This window comes from Microcaecilia unicolor, chromosome 3 (genome assembly GCF_901765095.1).
Source record: "Microcaecilia unicolor chromosome 3, aMicUni1.1, whole genome shotgun sequence".
Classification (NCBI taxonomy): Eukaryota; Metazoa; Chordata; class Amphibia; order Gymnophiona; family Siphonopidae; genus Microcaecilia; species Microcaecilia unicolor.
Window position 1 is genome coordinate 210,502,525 of NC_044033.1, and position 13,370 is coordinate 210,515,894.

The 13,370-nt window shown below is 49.3% G+C and overlaps 1 protein-coding gene across 2 annotated transcripts in view; it reads left to right on the top strand.

Annotated features, from left to right (window-relative positions):
• LOC115466233 overlaps nucleotides 1-13,370 on the top strand; it is a 72,467-nt gene that overhangs the window by 38,684 nt on the left and 20,413 nt on the right. For both annotated transcript variants that reach the window (XM_030197361.1, XM_030197362.1), the window contains one exon: nucleotides 1,757-1,824. In XM_030197361.1, coding sequence (XP_030053221.1) covers nucleotides 1,757-1,824 — 68 coding nt within the window. The remainder of the gene's footprint in view (nucleotides 1-1,756; nucleotides 1,825-13,370) is intronic.

The following is a 13,370-nucleotide window of genomic DNA, read 5'->3' on the forward strand; positions in this document are numbered from 1 at the left end:
GAGTCAGCACTTATGTGGTTAAGTGAAAAATATTCAGCAATTAACTGCCTAATTTAACTGGATAATTAGATCCGTGTGAGACTCATTTTTATCTTTATCCGGTTTCACTTAGGCAGTTAATTGCTGAATATCGTACTCCACCTAGAATTAGCAAGATAGAGCAGAATATAAATGTTGAAATAAATAAATCCCCACCTGTCCCCACTGGAATCTAACCCATAACGATCCACGTGTAAATCCTAGAATGCGTATTTTGGGGGGGGGGGTGTATTAGAGGCGTTTTTGGGAAGTTCCTATGAATTACACGCATCCTTATAGAATACGCCCGATCCATGCCTAATTTAGGCATCGGTGTTTGGACCTGCTTTCAACAGGCGTAAATGCAGGTGTCTCAAGTGAGGCGCTGTTCTATCAAGTGTGGATGCCCTTTATAGAATACCAATTAAATGCATAATTTTATCTGCGTGGAATTTGCAGCGCAATTTACTGAATCTAGTCCTAAGGGGGGAATTCTATAAATGTGCTCAAAGTTAGGCACCAGGAAGAATCTTGGCTATGCAGTATTTTAGAAAAGGTGCTCCAGTGCTGAGTGTCCTTTAAAAAATATTGCGTAGCGCAGATTTCCACGCCCTACGGTGGGCAGCAGGACTTATGCCTGCTGAAACCTGGTGTAAATGCTGCTGCACAACTCGTGGGATTTGTGTGTGTAAATGATCCTATTCTGTAACACTACGTTAAGCTTTTTGGAATGTTCTTGCCCGTCTCATGGCCACGCCCCCTTTTGAGTCGCGCATGAGACAATTTAAGTGCGTAGCATTATAGAGTAACTCATAGGCAGATCCAGGGCCACCAAGAGACACAGCCGGGCCTGGGGCAGGATTGGACCGTCATGTGCACACACACCCACTTGGGCCGCCACCGCGCCACCACCCCCACACCTTTCTGTCTGCTCCCGTGCTCTCTCCTCTCCTGCACTGCTCCTGTCTGGATCCTGGGTGGCACGCAGGAGAAGGAAAGGACAGACCCAGAAGCAGGCAGGAAGAAGCTTGCTGGCACCAGGCCCGAGCCTGGGCCCCCCCCCCCTCCTTGGAGGTTGGGCCCAGGGAACTTCCCCGCTCCCCCTCTCGGCGGCCCTGGGCAGATCCAATTGCAAGTTCTAATTAGTTCCAATTAACATCAATAACTGTTAACAGCTCATTAACTAATTAGTTTGTGAATGGATCTTGAATCTGCACCCAAATTTGGCTGACATTTATAGAATCCGGGGGTAAGTAACTTAGTAACATAGTAGATGATGGCAGATAAAGACCTGTAATGTCCATCCAGTCTGCCCAACAAAATAAACTCATTGTATGAACTACTTTATATGGATACCTGACCTTGATTTGTCCTTTCCATTATCAGGGTACAGACCGTAGAATTCTACCCAGCACTAACTTTGCTTCCCAATTACCAGTGTTGCCACCCAATCTCCGCTAAGATTCTGAAGATTTATTCCTTCTGAGCAGGATTCCTTAGTGTTTATCCCACGCATTTTTAATTCCAGTACCGTTTTCATCTCCACCACCTCCAGCACTGAGTCTGCCCCCAACCCCTACCCCTCTTCAATCTCAATTCATGCCCTCCAGTTCTGCCGCCTTCCTGTCTCCGAATAAGGTTTGTGTGCACAAGATTACAATATGATGAGCAATGGTGTCTTGAACTGTTTTTTTGTTGTTGTTGTTGTTTTAGCCTTTTTTTCTCCGCTCTCTTGTAGAACTGATTTGGGAGAGATTGAAGACGATACATACATTGTTAAGAACAAAGAACTCAGCCTGAAGATAGGTATGGATACACACACTGGGACAAAACTGGGAGAAAACTTGATTAACACTCTGGATGAGGTTACTACTACTACTACTACTTATCATTTCTATAGCGCTACTAGACGTACGCAGTGCTGTACACTTGAACATGAAGAGACAAACCCTGCTCGACAGAGCTTACAATCTAATTGGAACAGACAAACAGGACAAATAAGAGATAAGGAAACATTAAAGTGAGGTTGATAAAATAAGGGTTCTGAACAAGTGAATATGGTTCATGCAGGGCAAGGTCTGCAAATGAATTATAAAGAGTATCTGGTTAGTCTGCTGACAAAATGCTAAGGAAAGGGGTCTGGAATGTGGTTGCCACCCAGGGCCTACCCCCCTCCTCTGAGCAAGAGGGTGTACTGAGCAGTCATGCGGCTGTCAGCTCTGCCGGTCCCCTGCCCCGGAATGGGAAGTTGACATCAGAGGGGGCAGGGGACCGGCTCAGCGCATCACCTTGTGCCTGCACCAGGGGCTGGCTGCCCCCACCACCCCACTCTTGGTACACCACTGGTCTGGAGCAGGAAGAATTCCTTGATTGCATAAGCATCTTTCATTCTTGCGGATAACTTATTCAGCAGCATCATATATGAAATTCTAATGATCAGGGATGGGGTCATTACTTTTTAAAAGTACGTAAGTAAAAAGTAAAAGTAGTGAAGTAAATTTTTTAAAAATATATTAAAATACTCAAAAAGTAACAAAATGCAGCCTCTTAAAACTACTTTTTTATTACAAAATATAAAGTATTATTAACAGGTTGGACATTTAATTATTTTAGTTCTTCATATTAGATTTCTTATCAAATGCCTCCATTACCTCCACTTCCCTAACTGCAAGGGCCTGAAACACAAGACGCTGCATGCATCAACCTTTTCTTACATGAGCACGCAGTTCTGGAACACACTGCCGCGGAACCTGAAAACGATCTACAAACAAACCAACTTCCGTAAGTTATTGAAGACACATCGTTTTGATAAAATTTACGGAAAGAACCAAAACACATAAAGTCCACACTCACTGTTCAGTAATACATCAATACATCCACTTATGAATTCTCAACCCCCTAATCTCACCACACTCATACCTCTACACACAGAAAAATGTATACCATATGTCTTTTTTGTTATCATATGGTAAAATTATGTATCATACCTGATAATTTTCTTTCCATTAATCATAGCTGATCAATCCATAGACTGGTGGGTTGTGTCCATCTACCAGCAGGTGGAGATAGAGAGCAAACTTTTGCCTCCCTATATGTGGTCATGTGCTGCCGGAAACTCCTCAGTATGTCGATATCAAAGCTCCATCCGCAGGACTCAGCACTTAGAGAATTACACCCACAAAGGGACACTCTGCCCAGCTCACCACCGCCGAAACGGGGGAGGGGAATTAACCCAGCTCATCCCCACACAAGTGGGGGAGGGGAATCCGTCCAGCTCATCCCCGCGGAGCGGGGGAGGGACACCACCCCGCCGATGCGGGGGGATCTGGCTTATCCTGCAACCGCAACCGCGGGAGGAGCTGACTGACCCCAACACCGCCGAAGCGGGAGGGGTACAAAGCTGCCCTACAGCCGCACGAAGCGGGAGGGAGTGCCGGCAGAATTTAAGTCTCAATCCAGCCCCGTAAAACGGAGGGGAGAGGAATGCAGCAGCTCACTGTAACACAAACTCGTCTCAACTCTTGAAGGATCCAAGTGAAAAAACTTGAACACGAAGTCCTCCTGAAGTAACTGAAGACTAAACTTGAACCTAAAAATTCAACCAGAATATAAACAGTACAGATATCTGGGAGGGGCTATGGATTGATCAGCTATGATTAATGGAAAGAAAATTATCAGGTATGATACATAATTTTACCTTCCATATCATCATGCTGATCAATCCATAGACTGGTGGGATGTACCGAAGCAGTACTCACCCAGGGCGGGACATTGAAATCCCTGACCGCAACACTGAAGCTCCAAACCGGGCCTCCGCCCGAGCAGCCAAGGTCAAGCGGTAATGCTTGGAGAATGTATGGGCCGATGCCCAAGTTGCCGCCTTGCATATCTCTTCCAAGGAGACAGACCCGGCCTCTGCCATCGAGGCCGCCTGAGCTCTTGTGGAGTGAGCCTTCAGCTGGATAGGCGGCACCTTCCCCGCGGCCACATAAGCCGCTGCAATGGCTTCCTTGACCCATCTTGCCACTGTAGGCTTAGCAGCCTGCAGACCCTTACGAGGACCTGCAAACAGGACAAACAGATGATCCGATTTCCGGAAATCATTGGTCACTTCCAAGTATCTGATGATGACACGTCTCACATCCAGATATTTGAGAGCAGAGTATTCCTCTGGGTAGTCCTCCCTACGAAAGGAAGGGAGACAGAGCTGCTGATTCACATGGAAGCGAGAAACAATCTTGGGCAGGAAGGAAGGCACTGTGCGAATAGTCACTCCTGCCTCAGTGAACTGCAGAAAAGGCTCTCGACATGAGAGTGCCTGGAGCTCGGAAACTCTTCTGGCTGAAGTGATAGCCACCAAAAAGACTGCTTTCAACGTCAGGTCTTTCAGAGATGTCCTCGACAAGGGTTCAAAAGGCGGCTTCTGCAATGCTCTTAGCACCAGGTTGAGATTCCACGCAGGCACCACAGAGTGCAGAGGAGGGCGCAGGTGATTAACTCCTTTGAGAAAGCGCACCACATCTGGCTGTGAAGCCAGGGAAACACCCTTCAGGCGGCCCCTGAAGCAAGTCAGAGCCGCTACCTGGACTTTAAGGGAACTGAGCGACAGGCCTTTCTCCAGACCTTCTTGCAGGAACGCCAACACTGAAGAAATTGGAGCAGTGAAGGGAGAAAGTGAGCCTGCTTCACACCACGCTGCAAAGATACGCCAAACCCTGGCGTAAGCAGTAGAAGTAGAGCGCTTCCTCGCTCTCAGCATAGTGGCGATGACCTTGTCTGAGAAGCCCTTCTTTCTCAGACGCTGCCGCTCAATAGCCAGGCCGTAAGACCAAAGGGGGAGGGATCCTCCATCACCACGGGACCCTGATGTAACAGGCCCTGCTCCACTGGCAGCCGCAGAGGATCGTCGACTGAGAGCCTGATCAAGTCCGCATACCAGGGACGTCTGGGCCAATCCGGACCCACCAGGATTATCCGGCCCGGATGCTTTGCCACCCGGTCTAGCACCCTGCCCAGCATGGGCCAGGGCGGGAACACATAGAGAAGCTCTTGTGTCGGCCACTGTTGGAGAAGAGCATCTACTCCCAGGGATCGAGGGTCCCGTCCTCTGCTGAAAAAGCGCGGCACTTGGCAATTGGCCGATGACGCCATCAGATCTAGGCTCGGATGGCCCCAGCGCTTCGTGATGTCCAAGAACGCCTGAGCAGATAGCTGCCACTCTCCGGGCTCCAAGGTATGGCGACTGAGAAAGTCCGCCTTGACATTCATGACTCCGGCAATGCGGGCCGCTGACAGCTGTTCCAGGTTCGCTTCCGCCCACTGGCATAGATTCATGGCCTCCTTGGCTAGAGGGGCGCTCTTGGTACCTCCCTGGCGGTTGACATAGGCCACAGCCGTGGCATTGTCCGACAGGACCCGTACTGGCTTCAACGCCAGTACCGGGATGAACTCCAAAAGCGCCAACCGAATGGCTCTGAGTTCCAGGAGGTTGATAGACCACTTTGCCTCTGCAGGAGACCAGAGCCCCTGCGCTGTCCTTCCCAAGCAGTGGGCTCCCCAGCCCGACAAAGAGGCGTCCGTCGTGACGACAATCCACTCCGGGGTCACCAGAGGCATTCCCGCAGACAACTTGTCTGTCTGCATCCACCAGCTCAGCGCCTTGCGCACTGCTGGGTCCAAGGGAAGGCGCACAGCATAATCCTCCGACATCGGAGTCCAGCGCTGCAGCAGAGAGTGTTGTAGTGGTCTCATATGAGCCCTGGCCCAGGGCACTACTTCCATCGTGGCCGACATAGAGCCCAACAGCTGCACATAGTCCCAAGCCCGAAGAGGAGAGGCTACTAGGAACTGGTCCACCTGAGCCTGAAGTTTGACAATCCGATTGTCTGGCAGGAACACTCTGCCCACTTGGGTGTCGAATCGAACTCCCAGATACTCCAGGGACTGAGTCGGGCGCAGCTGGCTCTTCTCCCAGTTGATGATCCATCCCAGGGAGCTCAAAAGAGCAACTACCCGGTCCACAGCTTTGCCGCACTCTGCATAAGAGGGGGCTCGGATCAACCAGTCGTCCAGATAAGGATGGACTTGTACTCCTTCCTTTCGCAGGAAGGCCGCTATGACCACCATTACTTTGGAAAAGGTCCGCGGAGCAGTAGCCAACCCGAAAGGGAGGGCTCTGAACTGGAAGTGTCGTCCCAGGACTGCAAAACGCAGAAAGCGTTGATGAGGAGGCCAGATGGGAATATGCAGGTACGCTTCCTTGATGTCCAAGGAAGCCAAGAACTCTCCTGCCTTCACTGCCGCTATAACAGAGCGGAGAGTCTCCATGCGAAAGTGCCGCACTTTCAAGGCCCGATTGACCCCTTTGAGGTCGAGGATAGGCCAGACAGAACCTCCTTTCTTTGGTACCACAAAGTAAATGGAGTAACGTCCCTTGCCAATCTGATTTTCTGGTACCGGAACGACCGCACCCAGGCGGATCAGGTTGTCCAAGGTCTGCTGCACTGCCACAGCTTTGACCGGAGACTTGCAGGGAGAGAGTACAAACCCGTCTCTTAAGGGTCGGCAGAACTCTAGCTTGTAGCCGTCTCTGATGACTTCCAGCACCCAAGTGTCTGAAGTTATTGTGGTCCACTCGCCCAGAAACGAGGACAGCCATCCTCCAATCTGCACTGGGGCGTGGACCAAGGCCCCGTCATTGGGTACGAGACCCTGGGGGAGGACCGGAGGGAGCACCTCCGGGACGGCGGTCTCTGCGAAAGGAATGCTGCTTGGGGGAGAAATTCCTCTTGAAGGAAGAGGGGGCAGAGGAGCCCGACCTGCCCGGGCGATACCGACGGGCTTCCTGAAACCGTCCTCTGGAGGTACCGGGGCGAGTACTAGCCCGAGCCCTGACCTCTGGTAACTTCTTGCCCTTAGACGTGCCGAGATCGGTCACGATTTTGTCCAGCTCGACCCCAAAGAGCAGCTTGCCTTTAAATGGCAATCTAGCCAGGCGGGATTTAGAGGTGTGGTCAGCAGACCAATGCTTCAGCCAAAGCCACCGCCGCGCAGAGATTGTCTGAGCCATGCCTTTAGCTGAGGCCCTCAAGACATCATACAGCAAGTCTGCCAAATAGGCTAAGCCCGATTCCAGGGCCGGCCAATCAGCCCTCAAGGAATGATCCGAGGGGGAAGCCCGCTGCACCATAGTCAGGCACGCCCTGGCCACATAGGAGCCGCAAACTGAGGCCTGCAAACTTAAAGCAGCCGCCTCAAAGGACGACCTTAAAGCCGCCTCCAATCTTCTGTCTTGGGCGTCCTTTAGGGCCGTGCCACCTTCCACCGGCAACGCCGTTTTCTTAGTCACCGCAGTGATTAAAGAATCCACGGTAGGCCACAGATAGGCCTCACGTTCACTTTCAGGCAAAGGATAGAGGCAGGACATAGCCCTAGCCACTTTAAGGCTCGCTTCTGGGACATCCCATTGAGCCGAAATTAAGGTGTGCATGGCATCATGCTCGTGGAAGGTTCTAGGCGGGCGCTTCGTCCCCAGCATAATGGCAGAGCCAATAGGGGCTGAGGGAGAGACGTCCTCCGGAGAGGAAATCTTCAAAATGCCCATGGCCTACACTAACAGGTTGGGCAAATCCTCTGAGCTAAAAAGCCGCGCTGCAGAGGGGTCATCCGCTCCAACCGAGCGGGGATCCGTCTCCTCCAAGGAATCCGCAAAGGACCGTTGGGAGAACTCAGATACGCTGCCCTCATCTACATCGGAGGAGACAAAGTCCTCCAAGGCCTGGGAATCAACCCGAGGGCGTTTACCTCCGGGGACCTCAACCTCTTTACCAGACGAGGGAGCAGGGGCAGCGTTTTGCATAAGGAAGGCCTGATGCAGCAGCAAAACAAACTCGGGGGAGAAACCCCCCAGACTGTGCACTTCCGCAGCCTGGGCTACAGCCCTAGACGCACCCTCAACCGGCGCTCGCAATAGCGGGGGAGAGACATGCTGCGCATCCAAGATGGCGTCCGGCGCAACACTCCGCGAAGGAGCCGCGCAGGAAGAACGGCGCTTAACTTTAGCCGCTTTTGTGCCGTCGCCCAAATTAAGGGCGTTCATGGCATTAATATCTCCTACCTCAAGAACGGCCCAAGAAGAAGCCGTCCGAGCCGCGTGGCCAGCCAAGATGGCGGAGGCGAGCAGCGGGGGATGGGCGTTTATGGCGGGAAAAACCGCCACGCCGGAGGAAGGACCGGGACACTCATCGGTCACGAAACTGTCACCCAACAAGGGCGAATCAGACTTTAAGACCCCCGCATCCCCTCTAGAAGCGCCCAAGCGATCCGGGGAGCGACTCTTTGCGCCCTCGCCCTCCGACGCCATATGCCACGTGGAGATCAATCGGGGAACCCCCTGCCCGCTATAAAAAGGTAAAAATTACCTGCTTTCCGCTCCGAGCTGTAACGACCTGGTGTCCCAGTGAGTAGCTGCAATAAACGTTTAAATAAACGTCGAAATAAACGCCTTTAAGGACGTTCAAAAATTTTTTTTTTTTTTTTTAACGGAGCCAGCGGGAGGGGGGAGGAAAGGAGGGACCTGGCGCCACCAGGTTTGCACTTGCTCAAGAAGAGCCCTCAACCCCAGGCACTCAACAAAACCTAAAAATTAGGCTTGGAGGCCTAGCCAGAGCTGCTGCTGTGTGTGACCACCACCTGCTGAGATAGAGAACATACTGAGGAGTTTCCGGCAGCACATGACCACATATAGGGAGGCAAAAGTTTGCTCTCTATCTCCACCTGCTGGTAGATGGACACAACCCACCAGTCTATGGATTGATCAGCATGATGATATGGAAAGTGCCCTTTAACTTCCCGTTGTTTCCTTCCAATGTTTCAATGTTCTTTTCCATTGATATATTCCTTAACGATACTTTGATTGTGTCTCGTTTAACTTTTCACAATGTAATCCATAACCTGATTTGTAACAAATTGTATTTCCATCATTCATAATATATTGTAAGCCACACTGAACCCGCAAAAAGGTGGGAAAATGTGGGATACAAATGCAATAAATAAATAAAATGCTGAGTTAAGGCCCAACAATAGCTGAAGTTCAAAATCAGTCATTTTACCTCTGTTTGCAAGATGATCCCACACAGAGACACACTCCTTCCCTCATCCACCATCTCAGCCCCCTGATACAGCATATACACACACTTCTTCCCTCATGGGAGGTGGAGTGACCATCATTTGTCATGACCATCTTGCTCTAGCACACACACCCCCCCCCCCCACTCCTAGTTTATCACACAGCTTGACCCCTTTTTTAGAATTTTTATTTTATGGGCTGAATAAACACTCCCCGTTGACTTCAGGAACTTCTAACAGACAGACAGCGGTATAATGGGGCTACACTGGGCCAGGCCTCTGGGCTGGGGTTGAACCACTGGTGGTTCCATATTTTGGCTGAGTTGCACCATGGGAGTGAGACTCGGGCTCACCTCAGCAGTCAAGTTGAGGCAGGCAGCACCACAATGATCCTGCAGTATTTCACCATGGGCAGTGGTGTTCCTTGGTTGGCCGGCACCTGGGGTGGATCGCTGTGCACCCCCCCCCCCCCCCCCCGGTGCAGCACACACACACACACCAGGTGCATTGCTGTTACCTCCTGGGGCTGCTAGGAGCAGCCGCCCTGCTGTCAGCTCCGCCTCTTCCCTGCCCTGGAACAAAAAGTAACATCAGAGGGAGCAGGGACCCGGCAGAGCCACAGCTGCGTGGCTGCTCCCTGCACCCCCTTGCTGTGTGCACCCGGGGAGGACCGCCCCCACCGCCCCACCCTCAGTACGCCACTGACTATAGGCCTGATATTCAGCCAACAGGAGGCAGCCCGCATAAGTACCACAGTTGGCGTTCACCCCAGATATCCAGTGACAGGCCGTTTCCGGTGGCCAGCATTGAATATCTGGTTTTATTTTTGGCCTGAAGAACTTAACCAGTTAAGCCGACTCAAATACAAATCAACTTACGCATCCAGTCTCTCCTACATAAGCCCACAACTGTGGAACGCACTACCAAAAGCCTTGAAAACTATGAATGACCACCTAAACTTCCGGTGTTGCAGGAATTACCCCTATTGTTAGCAGAATCTGTGGTACTTCAGGAGTCAAACAGCACACACCAGAATGAGGGAAAAATCTTCTTTATTTGCCAGCAAACAAAGTAGAACATCAGCACTAAGTCTCTTCTTCTCTTTCTCAGCTCTCTGGATCTTGTGGCTTCTGTCTGTCCTCTTCAGCTCTCTTCTCTCCTTCTTCTCAGCTCCTTCTTCTCAGCTCCTTCTTCTCTGTCTGTTCTAACGTAAGCTGCTTCTGCTCCCAGTTATATACAGTTTTTAAACCCCCTAGCCCCCCTTACTTTCCAGATGGTAAAGAATAGATTAATTACCCTGTCTGAACCAATCATCTCTATACATATGTTCAAAATATCAGTTACATAGGTTCCAGACATGTCCTAAACTGACCTATGACCTGGGGCTTCTCACACTAGACATTGTAGCTCCCATCTCTTGTCATTTTATTATGATTAAATTCTCATATTCCTAGTCAACTTCATACTAACTGCTAACTGAACTCTGGCATTCATTTAGGGGTCAAGGGCCAGTCTTACTTAATAGCATACATATATGATTTGTTATTTCTTTCAAAAACCCAGTCCTACATTTAGCTAATCAATCAAGGAGAAGAGAGTTGACTAGTCCTGACCTCTTTCACCTATTAGCTTCCTTCATAGAACTCGCTAGGACTGTAGATAATTCAAACCAGATGCTGACCTCTTTAAACTGCTCACTTGAAAAGTCAGGCAAATATGTAACACTGGATTGAAAGGATATTCTACATATTAATTACACAGAATAAAACATATTCTAAAATAAGCAGAAATCAAATAAGCAGAAATCAAAATTCCCTATAAAACAAATCTAAACATCAGGAATATCTACACTTACACTATCTCCTTCTAAGCATTTTAAAACTAATCCTTTTAAAACTACAGTATGTCTGCAACATGCCTTGTTCATAATGGCATCCATATGTGGTAAACTAATACCTATGACCTAACATTTAACTCAAAGAGGGACTAAGAGTTTCATTTCTCACTGACCTTTCTAACCTTTCAGCCCAGCAAAAGTTAGACATTTGAGAATCTAAACCAGATGACATTCCTTCACTTTACAGGACTAAAAAGTTGAAATAGAATTTAAACACCAAGCTTTAATATCATTTCTTTTGTCCACTGCCTCATTCCCCCCTTTGAGACTAAAATCAGCTTACGCAGAGATAAGTCTCACAACTCAAACTCTGGAGATTATAGTGATCCCAACTCCATACCTCCTCCTGGGGCATAACGTCTAGGAATAGGCTTGTGAATCACCATTACCCTACTCGTTAAGGTCCGACGGCATACTGCCGAAGCACATGAGGCCAGGATACAAAACAACAATCCTGCTAAAACTAAGACTATTAGGGAAATGAACAAGGGACGTATCCAGGAGGTCAATGACCACCACCAGGAGGTAAGGTCTAATCCTCCTCGGTAATCCTCCACATTAAGGCTAGCCAACTGTAGGACTTTATCCATGGCATGCCTAACTACATGCGTCCTATTTATGACAATAGTACAGCACTCTGAAGAATTAAGCACTGTGCAGAGGCCACCCTGGGCTGCAAAGAGGTAGTCAAGGCCCATACGGTTATACCGAGAAACTACACTTAATTCATTAATTTGATCCTGCAATGCATTGACTACCACGTTCAGCTCATGAACTAAAACATGGAGTAGTCAGAGGATAAGTAGAGTTGATGTACTGGAGGGCTAGTTCAATCGCCTCATCCTCTGTGGCAACGGAGGAAGGTAAGGACAAGGCCTCTCGCTTAGAGCGGTGCGGGGATGGTGGCTTGATGAGAGGAATAACTTTAGGAAAATAATTCAAGGTTACCAATACACAAAAATCATATGTGGGGGGAAGAATCATGTGGAGGACATTATCACAGAGCCAGTAATGACCAAGGAGAGGGTGAGGAAAGTTCCCAATAAATGTTGGCACAGGATGGACAAGGTGCTCAGGATGCCCATAATGTGAGCCCCTATCCCAGGGGGAACGAAGATGAAACGGAGACTTTGCACACCATAGGTGCCAATCCCCAATTGTGACAGGCTGCTCAATTGTTATAAACCTTTCATACCCCGGGGACTTATGAAAGTAGAAAATAAGCCGGGACACTATAGTCTTCTCAGTAGTACGGTTAGGAGCCAGATAATCACCTGGGTCATAATCTGCAGGTACGGTAGTAGGGCACATAGGAGTACCTGGAGAGACTACCCACACAGATTCCCCCTTCTCTGGGAGAACATTGGTATAGTTACAGGAAATGGGAAGAACAGTTGAGATGTTTCTTGTTAAACAAAACACTCCAGAAGCTGGATAGGGAGACGTAAAGACTGGCCTTAGAGAAGATTCAGAGGGGGAAGTAGCATTATAAAAGGACCACCAAGTATAATCCTGGCTCCAAGGGCCTGAACTCGAAAAGTAGGGAGGTATAAGAGCTGTAAGCGGCACAGGGACAGGAACAGCTGGGACATCTGTGGTATAAGGAGAAAATCGGGAACACACAATACAAGGGGAAGTAATCTTTGTCTGGCTAATTAGTTCCTGGACAGAGTGTAGCCAAAGGTTGGAGCGAGTTGGGGTATTAGGAAAAAGGAGGCAAGGAATAGAAAACAACAAAAGCACCCAAATTACTAACATTTTCTTTCTTCCTAATCTAAAACAAATACAGCAAACTAATTAAGCAATAATATTCCAACAGTCTGTGCTAGTCACAGATTACTCTAATATAATGTTCTCAGTCTTTGAGTTCTTATACCAGTTGGGATAGAACCTCAACTGACAAGGATCAAGCTCTCAAATTCCAGGAAAGCCAGAATCAGGCAAGAAAGAGTCTCAGTGTGAAGCCGAAGTTCAGCAACTCCTGCGATATGCAGTTGACCCTTCTTTTCAGCTAGTAGATTCTCTGGTTCGGGTCAAGCGCAACTTCAATGGCTCCGCTGGATCACTTTCTGCTCTCCACTGTTTAGGCTCCGTCTGATCCGTACTGGGCTCAGTCTGGTCAGCAGACTTGATTCGAGACCAATGGACCCATGGAGTTATCCCTGCGACCTTCACAGCTGTAGGGGTAGAAAGCAAAACAGTAAAAGGTCCTTTCCACCGGGGCCCCAAAGGCTGGAGCCTCCAGTCTTTCACCCAAACTCTATCCCCTGGCAGGAAGGAATGTACCTGAGCCTGGAAGGGGACAGGGTTTATTTCTCTCACATAAGAC